This window comes from Curcuma longa, chromosome 15 (assembly GCF_044706935.1).
Source record: "Curcuma longa cultivar G26 ecotype Majalengka, Jawa Barat chromosome 15, ITB_CL_G26_1.1, whole genome shotgun sequence".
NCBI lineage: Eukaryota > Viridiplantae > Streptophyta > Magnoliopsida > Zingiberales > Zingiberaceae > Curcuma > Curcuma longa.
The window spans coordinates 4,496,443-4,518,682 of record NC_133875.1 but is presented as its reverse complement, the minus strand read 5'-3'; the positions used below and the strand labels follow the sequence as shown (position 1 = coordinate 4,518,682).

At 36.5% G+C, this 22,240-nt stretch overlaps 4 protein-coding genes across 5 annotated transcripts; all 4 read left to right on the top strand.

Moving 5' to 3' along the window:
• Positions 1 to 960: 960 nt before the first annotated feature.
• On the top strand, positions 961 to 6,589 carry LOC141846155 (4-hydroxy-3-methylbut-2-en-1-yl diphosphate synthase (ferredoxin), chloroplastic-like). The gene is made up of 20 exons (XM_074734155.1): positions 961 to 1,111; positions 1,369 to 1,631; positions 1,998 to 2,155; positions 2,642 to 2,748; positions 2,853 to 2,953; positions 3,043 to 3,119; positions 3,369 to 3,488; positions 3,573 to 3,803; positions 3,909 to 4,025; positions 4,122 to 4,196; positions 4,275 to 4,352; positions 4,498 to 4,557; positions 4,639 to 4,701; positions 4,860 to 5,004; positions 5,086 to 5,227; positions 5,318 to 5,395; positions 5,480 to 5,639; positions 5,739 to 5,837; positions 5,926 to 6,030; positions 6,258 to 6,589. Exons 2-20 carry the CDS (start codon positions 1,403 to 1,405, stop codon positions 6,357 to 6,359), a joined length of 2,247 nt encoding a protein of 748 aa, XP_074590256.1. The 5' UTR covers positions 961 to 1,111; positions 1,369 to 1,402; the 3' UTR covers positions 6,360 to 6,589.
• Positions 6,590 to 7,712: 1,123 nt separating this feature from the next.
• LOC141846357 (protein TRIGALACTOSYLDIACYLGLYCEROL 3, chloroplastic) lies at positions 7,713 to 12,378 on the top strand. Its single transcript, XM_074734378.1, has 10 exons — positions 7,713 to 8,048; positions 9,128 to 9,256; positions 9,575 to 9,670; positions 9,827 to 9,904; positions 10,908 to 10,969; positions 11,053 to 11,128; positions 11,412 to 11,519; positions 11,720 to 11,895; positions 11,974 to 12,058; positions 12,158 to 12,378. Exons 1-10 carry the CDS (start codon positions 7,863 to 7,865, stop codon positions 12,194 to 12,196), a joined length of 1,035 nt encoding a protein of 344 aa, XP_074590479.1. The 5' UTR covers positions 7,713 to 7,862; the 3' UTR covers positions 12,197 to 12,378.
• Positions 12,379 to 12,655: 277 nt separating this feature from the next.
• Positions 12,656 to 16,106, top strand: LOC141846587 (GCN5-related N-acetyltransferase 4, chloroplastic-like). Of its 2 annotated transcripts, XM_074734623.1 has the most exons (4): positions 12,656 to 12,847; positions 14,555 to 14,724; positions 14,827 to 14,942; positions 15,548 to 16,106. In XM_074734623.1, the coding sequence occupies exons 1-4, from the start codon at positions 12,715 to 12,717 to the stop codon at positions 15,834 to 15,836; spliced, it is 708 nt and encodes a 235-aa protein (XP_074590724.1). In that variant the 5' UTR covers positions 12,656 to 12,714; the 3' UTR covers positions 15,837 to 16,106. The 2 variants fall into 2 exon arrangements, with proteins under 2 accessions (XP_074590724.1, XP_074590723.1); XM_074734622.1 differs by having other exon boundaries at positions 14,555 to 14,942.
• Positions 16,107 to 20,671: 4,565 nt separating this feature from the next.
• Positions 20,672 to 21,698, top strand: LOC141845762 (GATA transcription factor 11-like). The gene is made up of 2 exons (XM_074733761.1): positions 20,672 to 20,931; positions 20,994 to 21,698. Exons 1-2 carry the CDS (start codon positions 20,695 to 20,697, stop codon positions 21,696 to 21,698), a joined length of 942 nt encoding a protein of 313 aa, XP_074589862.1. The 5' UTR covers positions 20,672 to 20,694.
• Positions 21,699 to 22,240: the final 542 nt, after the last annotated feature.

Here is a 22,240-nt window from a genome sequence, read left to right as displayed (position 1 = left end):
CTTGAGCTGTTGATGTAGACAAGTATATTCATGCTGTGAAGGAGAAGGGGGAAAGATGAGCAAGTGAAATAAGTGCAGTTGGGTTGAGGCTTACTGATTTGAGAATAGGGAGTAAAGGAGGTCAGTAGGGGGAGATATCCATCAATTTTGAGAATGAAGGTGGTGAGGTATCTCTTTCAAAATGAATGTGGTAATATGAGATCATGATATGTTTCTAAGATTGAAGATTTGATATCTAGGTGGAAATTATGGCTTGCTAGAAGTAATTTGAATTCTTTTGTTTGGAATTATTTAAGCTAATCATGATGCTTCAGCATTCACAGGGCAATATTTGTTCAAAATATGTAAATTATAGAACAAGCGTTGAACAAGTCAATTTTGTGCTTGAAATGAGATAGCATATGGAGAAGAAGATGAAGAGTCCGTTTGTTTGTTTGTTTCATGAAGATTATTATATCTATGTGTGTTTGAACAAGGATTTTGTAAGAAAAAATTTGTTAAAAAAGTGATTTTTAACAAAAATTACAGACAACTGAGATCTTTATAATTTGTTTATCCGTCAATTATGATCTCCGCCACCCAAAGCAGCTCCAGCGCCGTCTCGGCCCGGCGGCGGCGCCACCGTTAGCCGGTGACTACTTAGGAGGGGGGTGTCGATGAAGGAGAAGGTTGGCGGATCGCCGCTTTTTCCATGTCACGATTCAATATCTTTATTTTTATTGCCGGAAGAGCTACGCTGCTTCGTCCGAGTCAAACTTCGCGTGCTGAGTCGATTGAACGTGAGTCGTCAGATCTAGTCCCGTAACCAGGCTGCCGCTGTGAAGGCAACGTTGACGGCTTGACCTTGAATGATTTCGGTTCGGTCAACGCCAAGGGGATGAGAAGCCAATCAATTTTGTATCTCCGTGCCGGAATCCCTACGGCGTTCAATTCGTGCAGGTGGACCAGTTTGGGGGTATAAGAACGCGGCGGGGGCAACAATCGGCCGAACTCCAACTCAAGCGCGCCGGCAGCTGCAGCAGCAAGAAGAGTAAGAGGAGGAAGGAAGGCGAGCGCAAGGAGGAAGGTCTCGTACGCGGTCTGCCTCCTCAGTCCTTCTCCGTTGGAATTGGTACTTCTTCCTTCCTCGGAACTTCTTTTGCTCTTCAGACATACCCGAATCTTTGATAAAGCATTTGCATTTACAGAAAGTTCTCTATGTTCTCCTAGGTTTTCTTAGCTTATTGATAGTCGCTCAGATAAAAAAAGGAACTTCCCCCTCTGGAATTTTGGCTTGATATTTTACTTCTATGCTAATGACAATCTTCTATTTGTTTGCTGGACAAACATCAACAAATTCTTTGTTTGCTAATAAAATTCTCGGCACAGGTTTGAGAAGGTGGGAAGAAAGGTGTCTGGGATCATGGCCACTGGAACTGTTCCTTCATCAATGGCTGGCATGACTGGTCTGCGCACTGTGGACCGCAGCCTTGGCTTCGTGAAGAGTGTAGACTTCACAAGGATTGCTTATGCTCCTGAGCAACAAAGAATGAAGCCTCGGAGAAGAATCGCTTCTGTGATTAGAAATTCTTCAAAATCTGGCTCTGACATTGTAGAACTCGAGCCTGCCTCAGAAGGAAGTCCTCTTCTAGGTACAAATTTATCCTTCTAATATATTGATAGTTGGGCTCTCTAGTCATCCATCTTCATCATGTATAAAAGACTTCTGTCGGTTCAGTAGTGTCTGTTACCGTTGCGACACAATCGATGCACGGAGCATCGATTTTTCATTTTGTGTTAATGTAGCCTAGGATTTGGTCCCCTTTTTGTTTTCCGGTGGGTTTAGTCCTTATTGTGTTGGTGGAATAGCAGACTTTTTATCTACAAAATCAACTAATATTACCCATTATCAATCTGCGATATGTAAATATGGTAGTTAAATGCTAGATGGAAGTATAAAAATGTAATTACACAACTAGTGGAAAGACTTAACTTGTGTTTGTTTTTCATCTCTCCAGTTCCCCGGCGAAAGTATTGTGAATCTGTACACAAGACTGTCAGGAGAAAGACTCGAACTGTGATGGTAGGGAATGTGGCCCTTGGTAGCGAGCATCCCATACGAGTTCAGACTATGACCACTTCAGATACCAAAGATGTTGACAAGACTGTTGAGGAGGTTCGCTTACATAATTTTGGGTTTTTGAACATTTAATTTAGCAATTTTACATTTTACTGATCATATCTTTTCTATGCATTAATTATGAATCTGCAGTATTAAAGTTTCAAGGATAGGCTTATCTGTAGATTGTTCAAACTAACAGTTGGGGATTGAATGACAATAGTTTTTAGATTCTTTTATCCTTTAACTTACTTCGAAATGTTCTAGGTTATTTCATGTCTCTTGACTTTCAATTAAACCTAAGCAATCATGAAGCATTCTTATGCCCTTTAACTTTTAAATGACCTAGAAGGAGGTAGTTGAAGTCTAAGAAATTAGCACCTTCCCATGCAAATGTGAAACAATGTCAGTGTGGTTGAGTTAAGATCAAAGCGAAAACTGTCATAGCAGTCCTTTTACTTTCTTTTTAGGTTCTCTTAAGGCTTTCTACTAGATGCTTTTCTTCGTATAGTGTTTCTGTAACTAATTATGATCTCTTGCCAGGTAATGAGAATTGCAGATAGAGGAGCTGATTTGGTTCGAATAACAGTTCAAGGGAGAAAAGAAGCGGATTCTTGTTTTGAAATTAAGAACAAACTTGTCCAAAACAAGTAGGTCTTGTATTTTTAACTTTGCTGCATTGTGTGACAAATGTACAATCTTTAGAAAACCTTCTCGTATTAGTATATTCATTTTGGTTTCTGATGAAACCCAGTTACAATATTCCTCTTGTGGCGGACATTCATTTCGCGCCTGCAATTGCGTTGAGAGTAGCTGAATGTTTCGACAAGATCCGAGTCAACCCTGGAAATTTTGGTCAGTCATTCTACAGTTTGTTTTTTTTTTACTTTGAAGAATAAAATTACTGTTAATTTTGAAACAATACTGAAACTCTTTCTATGCAGCTGACAGGCGAGCCCAGTTTGAGCAGTTAGAGTATACTGATGAAGAATATCAAAAAGAGATTGAGCATATCGAAAAGGTTCAGAAAATTGCCACTATAGTCTATTTTTTGAATCCAATTCAAAGTCGAAACTTGAATTTTTGTTTTCATTAATAACATTTTCTAGTTGAATTCCTTTTGATACTACTGAATCCTACTATACAGTGAAATTATTTCTTATATGTATCTGCAGGATCTTATCATAGTATTGGTGCTATTCTATAGTTCATATATTCTATATGCAATACTTCACTAGTCAGTTCATCATAAGTTCGTCTTACTGGTCAGGTCTTCACTCCATTGGTTGAGAAGTGTAAGCAATATGGACGAGCAATCCGAATTGGGACAAACCATGGAAGTCTTTCTGATCGTATTATGAGTTACTATGGAGATTCTCCAAGAGGAATGGTTAGCATTCTTGTTTGCGAGAGCTAAACATTGAATATTGTTCTCCAGAAAAATTTATGCTGAAAATCTCTGTTTCTGCGATAGGTTGAATCTGCCTTTGAATTTGCAAGGATATGCCGGAAGCTAGACTTCCATAATTTTGTCTTCTCAATGAAAGCGAGTAACCCGGTTATCATGGTTCAAGCCTATCGATTGCTTGTTGCGGAGATGTATGCTCAAGGTTGGGATTATCCTCTCCACTTAGGAGTTACTGAAGCTGGAGAGGGAGAAGATGGAAGGATGAAATCTGCAATCGGTATTGGCACGCTTCTTCAGGTTTGTACTTTTCGAACACCTTTTTTTTTCAGAATGTACTTGTGTTTTGTCAGGCAGATTGCTATTTTATCGGTGAAACTGATATGCTCTAACATTGTTCAACAGGATGGTTTGGGTGATACAATCAGGGTGTCCCTGACGGAACCACCAGAGAAAGAAATCGATCCTTGTAAGCGATTGGCTAACCTCGGCATGCAAGCTTCAAATCTTCAGAAAGGAACTGTATGTTTCATTTCGTCTGCCATTTTCTATGAGTCTTTGTATGCCCACTGTTTTTTGCACTAAAAACCTAACTTGTACCTCTCAAAAAAACTTTAGGCACCTTTTGAGGAGAAACATAGAAGGTGTTTTGACTTCCAGCGTAGAACTGGTCAACTTCCAGTGCAGAAAGAGGTTAGTTTGTTTGTTTTCTTGGTTCATTCCATAAACATCGATAGGAAGACTTCTAACCTTTGCCAACCCTTTTTATAGGGTGAAGAAGTGGACTACCGTGGTGTTCTTCATCGTGATGGTTCAGTTCTTATGCCAGTGTCCTTGGACATGCTTAAGGTAGACATCTTAATGTCATGCAAATTCAATTCTTAGTTTGATTTAGCTTCTCGATCTCTTAATATGATTATCATCTAACAATCCCATTTGTTTTATTTGCATCCATTTCACCCCTTCACCGCATGTTACTATTTTCTTTTGCCAGACTCCAGAACTTCTTTACAAGTCCCTCGCAGCAAAACTTGTGGTTGGAATGCCTTTCAAGGTTTGTAGTTCCGTATTGCAAATGCTACACTCGAAACCAGTATAACAGCCCGCAAGTACCTTAACCTTTCGATATTTTCAGGACCTGGCAACTGTGGACTCTATTCTTCTACGAGAACTTCCTCCTTTAGAAGATGCTGAAGCTGTAAGCACACCTTATTATTCTCTTAAACATGAAAGCTAGAAGATTTAAGTTATATACTTTTCAGAATCCTATCACCAAAGACTTGTTTTCGACGAATGTAAATACGAAAAATGATTAGGATCAAGGGGGACTGACTCATGTTTGTTACCTTTGACCAGAGGTTGGCTCTCAAAAGGTTGATTGACATAAGCATGGGTGTTATAGTTCCACTATCTGAACAACTGGAGAAACCACTTCCTAACGCAATTATCCTTGTTAACCTCAACGAACTTTCCACTGGTGCTCACAAGCTTTTGCCGAGAGGTGATATAGATTGTCATTCAACTCTCTTTTGATCCCTTTGTTACAATGCTGTACTAATTCAACGATGTGCTTGTTTTTTAGGTACTCGACTGGCTGTAACTGTTCGTGGGGATGAACCATATGACGAACTAGACATCATCAAGAATGTTGATAATATCACAATGTTGCTACATGATGCCCCATTGAGCGAAGAAAAGCTCAGCCGAGTTCATGCCGCTAGGAGGTAAATGATCATAGCGACTATCATTGTTATTACTCTCAAGCCGATTGGTACATCCTTCGGCACTTATACGAATTTCTTTACTACTTTCAGGTTGTTTGAGTATCTAGAAGAAAATTCACTTAACTTCCCTGTTATCCACCATATCCAATTTCCCAAAGGGATCCACAGGTAAGATTGTGATCTCGATAAAACCCATTGAATGTTCAAAGTGAAAATGGTTGTTCATTCACACTCTTGTCCTGAAATTGGCAGAGACGATTTGGTGATTACGGCTGGGAGCAATTCTGGTTCCCTCTTAGTCGATGGGCTCGGAGATGGTATCCTACTCGAGGCCCCTGAGCAGGACTTTGAGTTCCTAAGGAATACTTCCTTTAACTTACTTCAAGGTTGCAGAATGCGCAACACGAAAACTGTAAGCAACCCATACATATCTTCCATTACTTCGAATCCAAATGCGAAAACTAGTTCCACATCTTGTTATTTCTCATCAACTCTTGCAACTTCATTGCAGGAGTACGTGTCTTGCCCATCTTGTGGACGGACACTCTTCGATCTTCAAGACATAAGTGCTGAGATCAGGTCAAAGACTTCACATCTTCCCGGTGTTTCGGTAAACTCTGTTCCCTCTGCTGGCATTGTTCTATGAGTCCTATTAGACATCTTCAGAACTGACACTTCACTCAACTACTCCTTTGCAGATTGCAATCATGGGTTGCATTGTGAACGGGCCAGGCGAGATGGCGGATGCAGATTTCGGTTATGTTGGTGGTACTCCAGGGAAGATTGATCTCTACGTCGGCAAGGTAATTTCTGTCTTCTCCCCATTGTGACTGCATCTAAACTGCTGACATCCAACCAAACAAATTCACTTTCCTTCTAAGCCATTTTCATGCTAGTTCATGCTTTTAGACTCTCATTCTGCAGCCTAATTCATTTAAATATAAATGACGATACAATAGATGAATCAAACTCAATAGCGTAGGAGAATCCATACAGTATCATGATTCTTGTTTGCCTTTTTGTTTATCAGACTGTGCTGAAGAGAGGTATCGCGATGGAGGAAGCGACTGATGCTCTAATTCAGCTCATAAAGGACCACGGCCGATGGGTCGATCCACCAGCTGAAGAGTAGATTCAATCCTCCATGATCGCAAGATTAAGCTATCTTTTTTTTTTTTGTATTTGTTGAAAACTAAAATATTGATAACATAATTTACTTGTTGGGAGATGAATACTTTGTATTATGAGTGAAGCAGGGAGGCCATTAGTTGTGATGGAAAAGGTTTTCCCTGCTCGTTGAGAAATTCGTATGCAAAGTTGTGTGTGTGTTTTTTTTTAAAATAAAGATTTCTTTAATTAACATTTTGTTAGAGAATATTAATAATGCAATATTTTGCTCATATATTATTATTATTCTCTTTATGTATAATTCCTTTTCTTTATGTATAATTCCTTAACACATGGGAAACGTGATCATGATCGTTCTCCATCATTAAAACACGTGCGTCGCTCCCTCATCCGTCCATCGGTCCATGTTTCCCGACTTTATCCACCGTATGATTTTCATCCAACGGTCAATATCGAATTCTAAGCAAATTGGTTGGCTGAAAAGAGATCCGTTGTGGAATTTACATCTCTACTTCGTCCTTTTATAGAATTATTGAGCATGATATCTACCACTATGGAAGGCCGATTATAAATATTTTTTAATATAAATATTTTTTAAATTTTATTTTTAAAAATCGATAGAAAATTTTTGTAGTACCGGACTGAATTTTTAGTATTCATTTTTCTCTACCTTCTCATAATATAGTTTCCATCTATTTGAGGTTTAAATTAAAATAAAATTTTTTTTTCTTAAATCAAATCAATTATTTCATTAAGAAGTTTCATAAAAATCATTGAAGACACTAAGAACTTTAATTTTTTAAAAAATTATGTCGTTAAACTCATAATGATCTCTTAAATTTATCTATATTTTTATTTTTAATTTTGAAGTTTTAAAAAATTTTAAAAATATAAAGGAAGGTTAATAAAAAGTAAATAATAAAATTGATCTCTTAATTTTATTTCACTTTTATTTATTTTCTTGTAGTTAGATATTAAATAATAAAAAATAAAAAAATAAAAAAAATATTTTTAAAGATTTTTTAAATTTACTTTAATCTCTCTTTTTTTTTAAAATTTTTTGTTAAAATTTTAAAAATAAAAATATAGATAGATTTAAAAAAATTTATTATGAATTTAATAATATTTTTATATGAAATATTTTGATGAAATAGTAATTATTTTTTATTAGATTCAATTGAATTCAATTTAAATAAAAAAATTAAATTTTTTATTTTAATTTAGTATGAAATAGATGGGAAAGATATTTTAGAAATTAGATATACTTCATCGTCTTTGTTTCCATCGAACATCAACGCGTCACGGCTCTTAAAGCAACGGGTCTTCAATCTGGACCGTCCGCCTTCCTTCTCTTCGTCGCAGTTCTTCCCTTTCGTCTTTCCCATTGCGGCGTCGGCAAACGTGGGCCTCAAAACCCCCCAATCCACCGACCCCGCCTGCCACCGACCGGCAATGGCTTTACTGTAAGGATCTCATCTCCTCTTCGATTCCCAGATCGGATTCGGCCATGTCGAGCTCCACCGTCGCTTCGGCTAGCTCATGGGCTCCGCTGCTGTCGGTGGGGCGGCAGAGATCTGTTTGCGCCCGGACGAGGTTGTCCGGCGCTTTGTGGAAGGATCGTAGGCGGATCGCCTGCGCTTGCAGCGCTCCTACAACGAATTCGAGGAACGGCCATCCGGCCACTGAAAGCTCCGTGAGTTCGTCAATCTAAATCAGTCGCATCCATTAGTTGTTTTTTTTCTTCTTATTTTGCTATTTGTTGTTTTGGGATGAATAACAAGTTTCTAGATCGAATTCTTCTCTTTGGAAATTGGGTATCGAGCAATAAAGGAGACATCTTGCCAATAAGAGAATTTCATTGATTAACGATGCAGAACTTTACATGAAAGTTGCCCTCGTCTTATGATTAAAAATTTTGTTAAAAATTTTTTTTAGCTAGTTTGCCAAAATGACGAACCTAGAAGTAATTACCCATGCCCTTTGGAGCAAAATTAAATGATGAAAGATAGAGCTCAATGGAGGGAAAAGATTCATATTGCTGAACCCAAATAATTGGGACAAACACCACTTGACAATGATGATTAAATGATGCAAAATAATAAATAATTAGCAAAAACATTCACTTAAAATATTAATACATCTGACATAGAGTCATTGTATGATAGGCATACCTATTTGGCTATTTGTGTCTTCATTATTGTATAATAGCATTTTCATGCTAGTCTATGTTATTGAAACATCATCCTGGGTCTAATATTACTGTCTCGAAGTAGTAAATACCAATTAAGGATGCTATCCTTGCTTGTTAAACTTGAAATTGTCATAGCGCATAGCACTAGGGATAACAGTACAGAGAAATTTATACAGTAGGGGGGATGCACAAAAGTTAATATATTGAGCAATAAGATGAGTTAAGAAAATAGGATTTGTAGACTTTCTTCTTAAAAATTAAAATATCTGAAGTATATAATGTTTGAAATGTCAGTATAAAGCTTATCTATTTATTCTTTCTGATTCTAGATACTTTTTTTGGGAACAAAGGTAGAGCTTGTCAACTTTTGGACTCTGAAACTGGAATCTTCATATTTAATAGCAATATTTGTGTCAATAAACTAGATTTCCAAGTTTGGATATTTTGTTGCATATCTAGTTGGTGTACGAAAATGTAAAATCTTAAACTTGTGATGGAAATATTCTATAGTGCTTATGCTGTTAAATAGATGCTAGCCTCAACTTCAAGTATTCTGATCAGTCACATGATTTTCATGTCAGACTTCATCATTATCAGAGAAGTTAGGAATGGATAAACAGGGAATTGAAGAATCCAATGTCCTCATTGAGTGCAGAGATGTTCATAAATCTTTTGGCGATAAACAAATACTAGAAGGAGTTAGCTTCAAGGTAAAATTACCTTCTTAATGTGCTGCATTCCATCTCTGAGTATACCTTAATGTTCAATGCAAATGGTTTTTACCAATATCAACTGGTATTATAAATTTAAATTTAGTTTATAAGTTTCCAGAAGTTCTTATGATCACCTAGTATTTTGCTTCATTTGTTTTATCAAATTTGTATCTCATTTGATAATATACTGAAAATGGAACTTATACTGTCTTCCAGAGTTTGTTTGGGTGGAAATATAATATATATATATATATATATATATATATTACGAACACTTCTTGAACCGTAGTTGTTGTTATTTTTTTACTCTTTCAGATTAGACATGGAGAAGCTGTTGGGATAATTGGGCCATCAGGAACTGGCAAATCAACAATTCTGAAGATCATGGCTGGTCTTTTAGCACCTGACAAGGTATCAGCTATTTATTTTCTTTTATCTGTTTTTTTAGTTTCTCAACTTTGATTGGTCAAAGAAGCTGTTTTGTTGGTTGTTTTGGGTGCTCCACGTGTTAAAATGTAAGTTGGTTGTATTTGTTATTTTACGGATTAGTTCTGTAATGATGTGCAGGGAGAAGTCTTTATTTGTGGGAAACAGAGACATGGATTGGTCAGTGACGAAGAGATATCAGGTCTTCGGATTGGCCTGGTAACTCCCTTTATGTGATTTGTTGTCTACTCGTAGTGATTAACTTTTCAAAGGATTCGGAAGGCTATATGTATTGATCAGGTCTGGGCGAGATATAAATTAAACAACAATTGCTTGCTAAATATCCAAGTCTTTATTGATTGATAATTTAATTTGCATAGAAGATACAAAGGATTAGTTAATCAGCTAATGAGCAGTCTCATAGGAGTTCCTATTCCATCAATCAGGGATGTGAAATGGTTCTGAAGGAGGGATTGCATGTGATTTGTTTCTGCTGAACTTTATTATTTCACAAAATTTATTCAGATTTATGCCATTCACATTGAAACCAAAACAAATAAAAAAAATTGACAAGACAATCAAAAATGGTTTTAGTTTGACAATGACACACCTTTTAACATTGATTATTTTTGAACAAAAAAACTTTTCTTTTTGAGGCTATGTTATTAGATTCAAATTAATTAACTAACGGAATCTGAAACCTCATTGGTCTCAAATCCTTGGATCACTAATTCCAGGGAGTCTATTCTAAATAAAATTTAATTCAGCTTCTTTTTCTAATTTTTGCCATATCTAAGACTAGGTCTCGGCATTTTATAACACAAAGGTTAATGGTTTAGCCAGTAAAGATCACCAGAAAATGACCTCATAAAATATTACTTACAAAGCTATTGTGCCTAATTGTACCATTTTGAGTTACTTAACCAAACTTGATCTGATCAAGAAATTTGAGAAACTGTCTGTATATCTGAAATTTGAACCATAACTTACTTGAGTGGAAGTTTATCCTTATTTCATTGTTCCATTTGGCTGATGAACGATGCAATACTTACATTGTAGATGAGTAATTATATAAATCATCAAAGAATTACTTTTCTTTTACTGCATTTGTACCTCTGGAAGATATTTGAGAAAACTTAAGTTGATCATTGTGTATGCCTTGTTGCTTTCTAACTTATGCAATTGATTGGATAAACTAATTTTCTTAACTTTACTGGTACAGGTTTTCCAGAGTGCAGCACTTTTTGATTCCCTCACAGTACGTGAAAACGTCGGTTTTCTACTGTAAGGAGTTTCCATTTCTTAAACATTCTACCCATAATATTGGATCCACATTGGCCCTTTCTTATACGCATTAAATATGTTAGATATGAGAACTCATGCATGCCAGTGGATCAGATATCGAACCTTGTGACAAAGACTTTGGCAGCAGTTGGTCTGAAGGTAACTTTGCATTTTGGATATTACTAGTAGTCTCCTGAGCTTCTCCAACAAGAGTTTCTTTCCCTCCATGTATATTATTGTTTTTGTAGATAATTGAAACTACCAAAATACTTTATTCAACTATTCATGTACATCTTCTTTCAACTATATAATGTCAAAATGTCTGTTAGATCTGTATTTTTTTTAATTGACTAATTGTTGTGTAGTTGTTGATTTTTTCTATAGACGCAAAGACTAGAACAATTAGATTATTGTGTTGGTATACTTAAGTGAATTTCGGCAGGGTGTAGAAGACCGTATGCCTTCTGAACTCTCTGGAGGCATGAAAAAGCGTGTAGCCTTGGCTCGATCAATTATTTTTGATGAAACAAAGGAGATAATAGAACCAGAGGTAAGCAAGATGCTTATTGTTTATCTTTATCCAAAATGGAGGTAATTTATGGACGCTAATAGATGCAACTCTGAGCTACTTCCTCCTAGATTTAATTTATAGCTAAAACATATCAAACAAGTTTTTCAAACATCCAATCCATTTCTTTAGAGCTTCATCATCATCATCAAGCTATATTTAATGCAACCCTGTCTTTTTAGGTGCTTTTGTATGATGAACCTACTGCAGGGCTCGATCCAATTGCATCGACTGTTGTCGAAGATCTAATACGTTCAGTGCACAGCACGGGGCAAGATTCCCACGGACATACGGGAAAGGTAGCATCTTATGTGGTTGTAACGCATCAACACAGCACAATAAGAAGGGCCGTCGATAGGTATTTGCTCCCTTGCATCCTTTCTTTTGTTGTTTCATTTCACCTCCACGTCGAATAACTTGTACATGCATTTGGCAGATTGCTATTTCTTTACGAAGGAAAGGTTGTCTGGGAAGGAATGACTCATGAATTCAACACTACATTGAATCCTATTGTGAGACAGGTCCAGCTTCAAATGCTATTGTTTTCTTCAGTATTTCGAAAACTGGCCTGGTTTTTCCTATGCAAATTGTTGAAGTTTTCTGTTTCCTTGAAATTGCAGTTTGCATCAGGTAGCTTGAATGGTCCGATCAGATACTGAAGCCTTTCTGGACGGGATGAGGTCTCATATTTTGTTTCAGTGTCCTGGAATTTCTTTTGCTGTTAAAGTTCAATAATCATGTTCTTAAATGATAGCAAGGTCTATTTGTTTCGCGAAAAATAATTTACAATGACTTTAAAGGTAAACTTTCATAGGGAAATCAATTAGTTTTCCCTCTTTTAGCTGTGAGATATGTATTAATAAAAGTATTAAAAGAATTTAAACTTCTTATGAATAAAAAATTATTTTCCTTTCTAGAAAAAATATTTTAAAAATAAAACAAGTTATTTTTGTTTTGCAAGAAGGCACACGTGCTGGGCTGGGCCAGCCACAACCGACGCGGCCCGATTAAAATTGGGCCGTCATTGTCACAGGACCCGGCCCAATCCAATTCACACCTCTAAAGATTTTTTTTTTTTTGTTCCAATACGACAAATTGATACCCGTTTGATCGTTCCTCTCTTATCCGTAGAGCGACGGCGGAGGCCGCCGGAGAAGGGATTGATATCGGCAGTGCGATGCAGGCAATGACGACCTCCCTGGGGTTGCCCTCCTTCTCTTCGTCTCCCATTATTTCCTCCTCGTTTCCTCTGCCGAGCCACAAGGCGCTCGCGTTCTTCCCTCCTAGGGCTGATCGCTCCACCGCAACAGGTATCATTTTCGCATGAATATTAGTTTTTGAGCGGATTATCTTGATCGAATACTCGGTTCTATTTCCTGTCGTAACGGAATCGTTGTTGTCGATCGAACTAGTGTGACCCTGCGATTGGGGATGTGTTCTTGTTAGCTTGATAAAAAAAAGTGCTCATTTCACCACTTTAGTTGATTTTCTTGCTTAATTTGTGCTTGTTATTTAATCTCTCGTTTGTTCAAATTTGTTGACATTTATCATTTGCCTTTATTGCGGAAAATATGATTGGTTTGTATCTGAAGCTTATGTTCTTGCATCGGCGTGCAATTCTAGATACATAAGGCTTTCGAATTCTTCTTTGGTATGTGGGAGAAGTGACAAATTGTAAACAGTTGCTTTGAGTTAGTAGTATTGATATTGTTCCCTTTGCATTAAGTTGTTGTTTCTTAGGAACTAGATTCTCCACTTTCTTGTGGTGGTGGAACAATATATGGTGTCCATGAATGATTTTGCTTTTCCTTTACTTTCTTCTGATATAGGCAACACCATACAAGTCTTTATATTCTTCCTTGGCCTTTTGGAGGGTGGTTAAAATGTGGACTTTTGCTTCTTTGAGAGGATAGTCACAGATATCCTTATTGCCCAATCTTTTATTCTAGAAATAGGCTGTGAAAGTTGGTTTGAAATTGTTCTCAATTAATTCAAGATATAGTAATTCACTGAAATTAGCCTAATGTCTGCATTGCATAGTTAACTCTTGGATGAGAACTCAAAAGGAATTACTCACAAGGTAGATGCTCTTGACCAACAAGTAATTGTGGTCCTAAAAGATTGCATTGTAGTATACTTTTATCTTCTCATTCATTTGGGAAAGCTTTTATTATTTGACTATTTATGAAAACTAAATAAATAAACTTACTTAGCCTCAGTTTTTGTAAAGACTAAGTTCTTGAAACTAACTTTTTGATTCCCCCTTCCCCCTAAAATATTGCCTCATTTTCATAAGATATAATAATTTTTGTGATCTGACCTACTTTCTAGGTTCCTAGCTAAATGAAATATTTATTTATTTATTAGCAATGTACTTATTCCACAATGAATCACCAAATATTTGGAAAAAATAGTGAAGGGGCAGTACTTGGGACATATTTTTGTATGCATGTGGAGGCACATCTATGTCAATGAAGATCTGTCTTTGTTTTCCAAACTCACTTGCTCATCAATCATTGCTATCTTCACCGGCTTCCATTTCAAGTTTCTTTGGACTAGTGCTGCTGAAAAATTGTATGTTATATGAAGCTTAGCAATAAATTAGGCAACTAGTTACATAACCATGGATTGCAATAATTTATTTTTAAAACAAGTTGAGGTTTTGGCACATTCATATTTCAATCAATTTGAGTTCAACTTGTTTAATTAGCTTAATGTGATGGGTTTGAGAAGGTGTTATGAAATGCTCGAGCATAGTAGTTACCAAGTAGGAACTTGATTTAAGTCGTTGCTTGACTAAAACTCAAACTTGAATTCAGAAACTCTCCCAGGCGTGAACTCTTTTTAAGCTAGATTTTAGTTAAGCCTGTTGTCGGGCTTTAGTCTGATTACCTTGTGAGTGATTTGGTTCATCTGTTGCTCTCTAGTTCAGCATTATACAGATTTTTTTTCCTTTGTCACTTTTTTTTTAATATTTATAAATGTTTAAATATACTCATATATCCACATGGGTATAGGAACTTGCAGGGCTAGTCAAGCAGTCGACTTGTTCCCGACTATCTGGTCCGGCATCATGGTTCGAGATGCGGTGCCGGAGGATTATTGGGGAGTGGCAGATACTCATTGTAGTTGTTTCTTTCCAAATTGTAGGTTCCCGATCAATCTTCTTCTCAGGATCAACCGCTTTGTAAGGTTGCTTTCCGGGTTCCCAGTTCCTCTAGGCAGTATATGGACGTGTCTTGTTGCTGTTACTGGTAGTCCAGTGAACAATAGCTCATTTATTTGGAAGGATGATGTTGAACTAGAAGATATCGGCAGCATTAAGAAAGGATGTGTAGCTGGAATTCTTACAGTTGATACAATGGCTGAGTTCCTTCCTCGGAAAGGTCCACTTCTACAAAGAAGGTAATTTTGGTTTGTAATCATCAATATCTGCATATACCTTCATTGCACTATCCAATCAGATTCACTACAGTTTGATTATACTTGCTCATCTTGCATTATAAATGGATTTGTCATTTGTGTGTCATAAGCCTTCCCAACAAGTCGGCCAAACCACAATGTAAAATGCATAAGTTCATTAGCAACATATTTAATCTGAATAAATTCAGGATATTTTTATGATATAGTAGCCTTGCTTTACAGACAGACGTGCATTAGTTTGTCATGACATAGCTCAATAAGATGTTCAAACCAAAATAACATGGTGTGAACTGCTTAAGTTATTAATAGTCTTGCATTTCGTATAGATTTGTGTTTGACTGTTGCATAAGATGATTGAACCACAACCATATAATGTAGAATGCTCAAGTTCATTGACAATGCATTGATTCTAATAGCCTTGAACATCAATGCAAGACCATAATTATATCGCATAGTATTTACTTGAAATGATGTTAACTGTTGAGAGTGTATTTGTATTGAATTTGAAGCTAATCTTGCATTATTCTTAATCCATATTGGCACCCTACCTGTTGGAGGATACTGAGCATTTCCTTAGTTCTTCATAGAACAAGAATAGCTTACATATCAAACCTTGCGGTTAGGAAGGCACACAGAGGAAAGGGGATTGCCAAGATGCTCATAGCCAACGCAGAGGCCCGAGCCTGGAGTTGGGGATGTCGTTCTATGGCATTGCATTGCGACGTAAACAACCTGGCTGCTATGAGATTATACAAGGAGCAGGGCTACAAGTGCATACAGGTGCCAGAAAATGCAAAATGGCCCAAACCAAGTAGCAAACCAGGTACCCAGTTTAACTTAATGATGAAAATTATAAACCCTAATGCAACCCCTTGATATATATACTATCAAACTGTGAAGGGCTCAATGCAATTGTTGCTTTAGTTGGTGGTAATCAAACCAATCAAAATGTTGTACAATTGTCTCCTAATCTTCACCTAATTAATTTTAGTATACTTAACATTGAATTCTCTATTATGTGAGAGAGAGAGAGAGGAACAAAGACATGGAAGAATTTGTATAAATTTCATGACACACTTGTGTGGATAATTCTTATACAACAAAAGTATAGTTGTAATTCATTAAATCCAATCAAAATTCTTTGTTTGTGATTTTGGATTGATTAGTTGGTTATGGATTTCCTGGTGAATATTTGATGTCCATTTGCAACTTACATAAATTCATCATCCAACCACTGACATATCTATTCAGGTTAAGTCAATATGATATTCAAATTAGTTAATTTATTTTATTATCATAAACATATATACTTGAATCTATTATTGGCCTTTTTTTGATAGATGATATCATTATTTCAATTTAGTCATTTCATCACTAGCTTAAGTTCATAAAATTATGTGTTATGTGTATATCTTTAAAGCCTGTGGATGAGACTTTGGCTATCTTGTATATCATTTTAGTCGTCGCCGGAATACCTTGGACTGACTCGCCGGATCCCTTTCCTTCCTCCAATCAACACCCTATATCTTGTCGTCCCCACCGCACAACTCACTTGTCGATTGCCCCTAACCCTTCGACATCAACATTATTGCATCAAAGATGAACTTTTTTTTTTCATTATTGTATTTTATATATCGTATGAATGGTGGAAGTTGTCATGTAGATAGATGAAACAAAATACAAGGAGTACAACACCTTCTTCTTCTCCCTGCTGTGCCCTAATAGTGATGCTGAAGTAAGGGGAAAGGAAAGGTTAAAGTTGTGCCAAAATTGACCTAAATGACCTTGACTATTATGCAAGGGCTTGTTAGTACCTCTGGGTTAAAGTTGTTTGATGTGTGGTTAAATAAGTTTGAAATTAGATCCTAGTTATATTTGATATGTATGTTTAAGTGTACAGGGATTTAGGAGAATATACGAAATCCAGATGACAATCTTTGGCAGAAGACGCAAGCGAGTAAGAAGGATGATACGTGAAAAGAGTCAATAAGTTTGGTGCATTCGAAGTACGAGAAGCTGTGGAAGAGTATTCTGGCGGAGCGAAAAGGATGCACGGGAGCGAGTTGGAAGGGCTCGGTGCATTCGAAGGACAAAAAGTTGGAAGGAAAACTATACAAGACGACCAAGGTAAAACGGAGGAAGAAAATGGTCAACATTGAATTGGAGCTTGTCTAGGTGCTTGGACTGCAAGCACTGGAGCTTGTCCATGCCCCCAGATTCATTCCGGACGTCCAGATATCCATTTCAGTTCAACGTGAACCGTTGCCGAGATAGATGAGGATGAAAACCACGTCAGCGAAATCACAGCGCCCGGATCGTTTTTAAGCGCGTGGATCATAAGGAGTCATCCAGATCCGTTAGCGGACTATTGTAGAGTGGATTGAATTCGATGAATTCAAGCGCTTGGAAGGCTTCCAAGTGTTCGAAGATGCCATGCCATCACAACGGTAGACTGAAGCTCGAAGAAGAATATACACATTTGATTTTAACCATTTTCTATCAATCGTTTTTTAGTGTTTTACGCTCAACCGTTGTACGAGGTTTTTCTACCTCTGGATCGTTTCCGACGAGGTGATTTTGACTAGTGTTGTTTATAGTCTTGGATTAACAACTCGAAGATTGTAACCAAGTAAACTCTTTATCTCGTATTATTTTATATATTTTATTTCTATTTTAATTAGTACGTTCTTGTCAAAACATTAGCAAGAAAAAAAGATTTTTTTATTTATAAATCGTTATTCACTCTTCTCTTTTTCTAGTGATTCACGAACCATTTCTCCTGTACCTACAGAGTTGACTTGTTAAAAATACCTTTAAAAATACCTATATGAGATAATGTAGCACAAGTTAAAGTGAATCGATTTGTTGAATGTTTTAATATATTTTTAACTTTGCAGTAATTTCTATCAGGAACATAAACATTCAACACCACCACCAACACCTCCAAAATATATAATTCCATAATTCCACTCTTCCTTCCCATTGTCTTCTGTCGGCCACCGACGGCTCTCACTTCATAGAACTCATTCTTTAATTATATAAATAAAAGCAATTTTGTTAATTAAAAAAAATCAGATTGGATCTTAGATTCTCTTTGGGTATTTGTTTATTTATTCTTTGTTTGTAAAACATGTGTTTTAGGGTTTAGATAAGAAATTTTCATGTTTTCAGATTCCCCCTTGGAATTTTATAATTATCTAACTAGCCTTCATAGTTTTAAAATCATTATCATTGTGGGGGCATTTCATAACATGGAGTAAACTCTGAGAAGCGAAATGAATATATATATATTGAAATTTTATTCTTTTTTGTTGTAATATTAAATTTGAAGTCAGAATTTTGTCATGTGGTGGTGCACAACAAAATGGTTGGTGGATCGATCGAGAAATGATTGAAGACAGCTCTCCATGTTTGATGTGTCGAATGCCACCCCATTCAACTTCGAGTCGGTAGCAAGGAGACCTTTTCTTTCGAGAAGAAAAGAAAATTTTACACTTTTTTTCATGTCTTAGAGTTGAATACATAAACTTCAGGGGTAAAAGTTTTAGTAAAAAGAAGGGTGAATGACTTCTATAGGCGTAATGCTAAAAATGAATTGAGGTCACCGCGAAGTCGTAGTTTCTTCGAGATTAGTAAGGTCGAGGCAAGGTTGAGGTTCCGACAAGGTCAAGTTCTTTGTAAGGGCTAGCAAGGTTGAGATTGTGCTAAGGTCCAAAACTATAGGGGGTGTAGGACCATATAGTAATTAGGTTATTTTTTGTCATTTCTTTTTCTTTTTCACTATTTCTCATTCCTATCAAAGTTTATTGCTCCATTATGAATAAAACTTGCCAATAAAATAACAACAATAACAATAATAATATAATAATAATAGAAGAAAATGAGATGTTTGATTTGGTAGAATGAAAAGATTTAAAGGAATTAATGATCCACCAAAACAAAGTGATTAAGGCTTGATGCATAAGCATTGTCATGTCACGTGGTCACGTGACCCAAGTCGTATTATTATTGTGCCCTGTCCACCCTCCATCATCACATGGCAGACATCATCATCCATCAGTGGATTGCACATGACATGCTCAACCCCATCAGTAAATAATAATAATAATAATAAATGTCAAGAGCCAGCTAACAATACGTAAACGAGATGAACGTTGGATGCGATTAGGAAATCTGATCGAATTGACTTTTAGTTCCAAAGTCAAATCGTTGACTACTACTGCTCTCCAACTAATTAAATTTTACTGGAATTTCTAAATCTAAAGCACAAATCCCACCGTACAAATTTAATCGATTAAACCAATTATAATAATTATTATTATTATTATTAAAAAAATTGCATTTTTAGAAACCACATTCTATTACACGGCTGAACTATTTGTTAGATGGATTAAAAGTAGAATATATAAAATTTAAATTAATATTAGATATAATAAGATAATGGTTAATAAAAAATGATTAATTATCTGTAATTAAAAATTTTAAGTATTTAAAATCATTTTAAAAAGAATGAAATAATTAAGAGAGATATGTTACGTAGAATATAAATAAGATTAGGGGTAAGTATTCAATAAAAATCGAATTGAATCAAATCAAATTAATCAAAATCGAACCGACTGATTTTTAAATAAAAATCAAACAAACCGAACCGATAAAAGGCTTAATAATTCAGTTTTGAACCGAAATTCTAAAATAACTGAATTATTTAAATATTATAAAAAATTTATTAATTAATTAAAGATTTATAAATTACTTATTTAAAAATTTAAAAATTATTTTTTATTTTGGTTAATTCAGTTTATTCGAATAAAAAATTTTAAAATAGAAATCGAACCAAATTAATTGATTTTTTAAAAAATAATAATCAAAATTCTAAAATAATCGAATAAAAAGTGATGATTAAATCTATTATATTATATTAAGTTAAATGTTAAATTATAACTCGAACACATAATCAGAAGATAAAAATTGTAAAGATAAGGATGTTAAAGTGGATGTGCAGATATACAAGGATGGATAAAATAAGAAATAAAAATATTAAAGAAAAAATTAGAATTGCACATATTGAGTGAACTCTAAGGGGACATTTGGTTGAGAATTATCATTGATAACCTTAATTATATGTCCAAAATTATCGACAATAGATATTCCAGTTAGACGGTGTGAAATGGTATGGACATGTATGTAGAAAAATAATAGATATTCCAGTATAAAATTATAATAAATATGTACATCAAATAAGGAAAAGAAATATTAAAAAAATAATTAATAATAAAAAATTATAATATATTTTATTTAAATATAAATAATAATATAGTAGGTAATAGAATTCAATGACACATAGTTGATCTCATTTAGTAAGATAAAATTAATTATTGATGTAGACTAAGTTTCTATCCAATAAAATGATTTATAAATCATATGATATTATTTTGATAAAATAACAATGCAAGTGAATAGAGATAAAATAATAATAATAATAGTTTGATAATTTTTTTAAAAAAATAATAATATTTTAAAATATTATTTACTTGGGAGGTGAAATGTGTTTGTCAGTAATTGAATGCATACGCGTCCGGAGCAATGGAACACCTCCACGTCAGCGGCGCCGAATCTTTCAACCTCCGTCTTCGTCCCCGACACCCCGAGCAACTAGCTATTAATTCCCTCGCCCCTTTCGCCTCTGCTCAGCTCTGCTTCTTCATCCAAATCACAATTCCAAACCCATCAGATCATGGCGACGAATCCTGAGGAACAGATGAGCGATCTCTTCTACGAGATCGACGACCTGATCGATTTCCTCAACGAGGAGGAGGAGGAGGAGAATGCCTTAGTAATGGTGAAGAAGCCCTGCCATGAAACAGGGGCTTTCCTTCTCCCTCTCCTAACTCCTCCTCCTCCGGCCGCCTCTCCAGGCGGCGGCGGAGGCACCGGAGACGACTCCCTTGAGTGCTCTAGTAACCAAAAACAAGTACGCTTCTTAGTTCTTCCATTCTATCTGCCATTTGAGGTACTAATTGTGGTTTTACTCAGTTGGATGAGAAACTGGATTACTTGACGCCGGCATTCCTCGACGAATGCGATTCCTTTCTGGCCGACGTTGAGCTTCCGAGCGTCGCCAAGATCGATGCTTTCTTCCGCGACTCGAGTCCGATCTCCGTCCTCGAACCCGCCGCCAATTGCAGCGGGGACTCGTCTTCTTCGTCGTCGTCTCACTCTTCGACTTCGGCTTCGGCTTCGCACTCCTGCGGCCGGCCGTTCCCCGCCCGCGCGCGCAGCAAGCGCCACCGCCGCCAACCCGCCGCCTTCTACCTCCCTTCTCCCCCCTCGCATCCCGTAAACGAGAGCTTCGGCGAGTCCGAGTCCTCCCCTGTTTCGAAGAAGAAGCTAAAGATCATAATAAAGAGCTCGGCGGCCACCGCGGCGGCCGCGACAGAGGAGGAATCGGGTTCGCCGGGGTTGAGGAAATGCGCGCACTGCGGGATACAGAAGACGCCGCAGTGGCGAGCTGGGCCGACGGGGCCGAAGACGCTCTGCAACGCCTGCGGCGTCCGCTACAAGACCGGGCGGCTGTTCCCGGAATACCGGCCGGCGGCCAGCCCCACCTTCGTGCCCGCCCTCCATTCCAACTCCCACAAGAAAGTGGTGGAGATGCGGATGAAGGTTTCCTCCACGGCTGCCGGCGCCGGCCACGACGACGGCTGCGACCTCCTCCAGCATATTCGCCGCCCGCATTGACGCTGTAATTACTATTAAGTAACTTTTTTTTTTGCCGTCAGAAGGGAAATATATTTAAGCAATTTGTGTGTTATCAATTATCATCATCATCATATGTAATTAGAAGTTAGGAAATAGATTATTAATTATTAACTTTATATGTAATTAGGAGTTAGTGAAATGTAGGAACTAATTGGAACCGTTAAGACGATAGGTTCATTTTTGCAAAAGAGGAGTTAGGAAATTAATTAATTAAGTAGACAATTTTTTTATTAATTCTCTTTGTTTTTTGTTATTGACTATATCTAGTTTACACCAACTAATCTTAAAAATAACCGATTCGATTCCATAAAATTCACACTAATCATATAAAATTCACACTAATCATCAGATAAATCAAGAAACACTCGTAGTAACTCATACAGATAATTTATTTTTTCTGACCCACTACTCACTGGAGAAAAATCACTCCAGTAGTTGTAGTGCACCGCAACTGAAGCGGCAACTAAATCTAAATCTTAAACCAGAGATTCTTGAAATTGAGGAATTTTTTCACTAAACCC

What these genes read in the sequence shown, in the direction of transcription:
- LOC141846357 (XM_074734378.1), top strand. Translation starts at nt 7,863, where the DNA reads ATGTCGAGCTCCACCGTCGCTTCGGCTAGCTCATGGGCTCCGCTGCTG. An exon ending in GAAAACGTCGGTTTTCTACT is followed by an intron (nt 10,970 to 11,052) that starts GTAAGGAGTTTC and finishes TAAATATGTTAG; the next exon opens with ATATGAGAACTCATGCATGC. An exon ending in TGAATCCTATTGTGAGACAG is followed by an intron (nt 12,059 to 12,157) that starts GTCCAGCTTCAA and finishes TTGAAATTGCAG; the next exon opens with TTTGCATCAGGTAGCTTGAA.
- LOC141845762 (XM_074733761.1), top strand. Translation starts at nt 20,695, where the DNA reads ATGGCGACGAATCCTGAGGAACAGATGAGCGATCTCTTCTACGAGATC. An exon ending in GCTCTAGTAACCAAAAACAA is followed by an intron (nt 20,932 to 20,993) that starts GTACGCTTCTTA and finishes GGTTTTACTCAG; the next exon opens with TTGGATGAGAAACTGGATTA.
- LOC141846587 (XM_074734622.1), top strand. Translation starts at nt 12,715, where the DNA reads ATGCAGGCAATGACGACCTCCCTGGGGTTGCCCTCCTTCTCTTCGTCT. An exon ending in TGATCGCTCCACCGCAACAG is followed by an intron (nt 12,848 to 14,554) that starts GTATCATTTTCG and finishes ACATGGGTATAG; the next exon opens with GAACTTGCAGGGCTAGTCAA. An exon ending in GGTCCACTTCTACAAAGAAG is followed by an intron (nt 14,943 to 15,547) that starts GTAATTTTGGTT and finishes AGTTCTTCATAG; the next exon opens with AACAAGAATAGCTTACATAT.
- LOC141846155 (XM_074734155.1), top strand. Translation starts at nt 1,403, where the DNA reads ATGGCCACTGGAACTGTTCCTTCATCAATGGCTGGCATGACTGGTCTG. An exon ending in TTTCCCAAAGGGATCCACAG is followed by an intron (nt 5,396 to 5,479) that starts GTAAGATTGTGA and finishes TGAAATTGGCAG; the next exon opens with AGACGATTTGGTGATTACGG. An exon ending in CACATCTTCCCGGTGTTTCG is followed by an intron (nt 5,838 to 5,925) that starts GTAAACTCTGTT and finishes ACTCCTTTGCAG; the next exon opens with ATTGCAATCATGGGTTGCAT.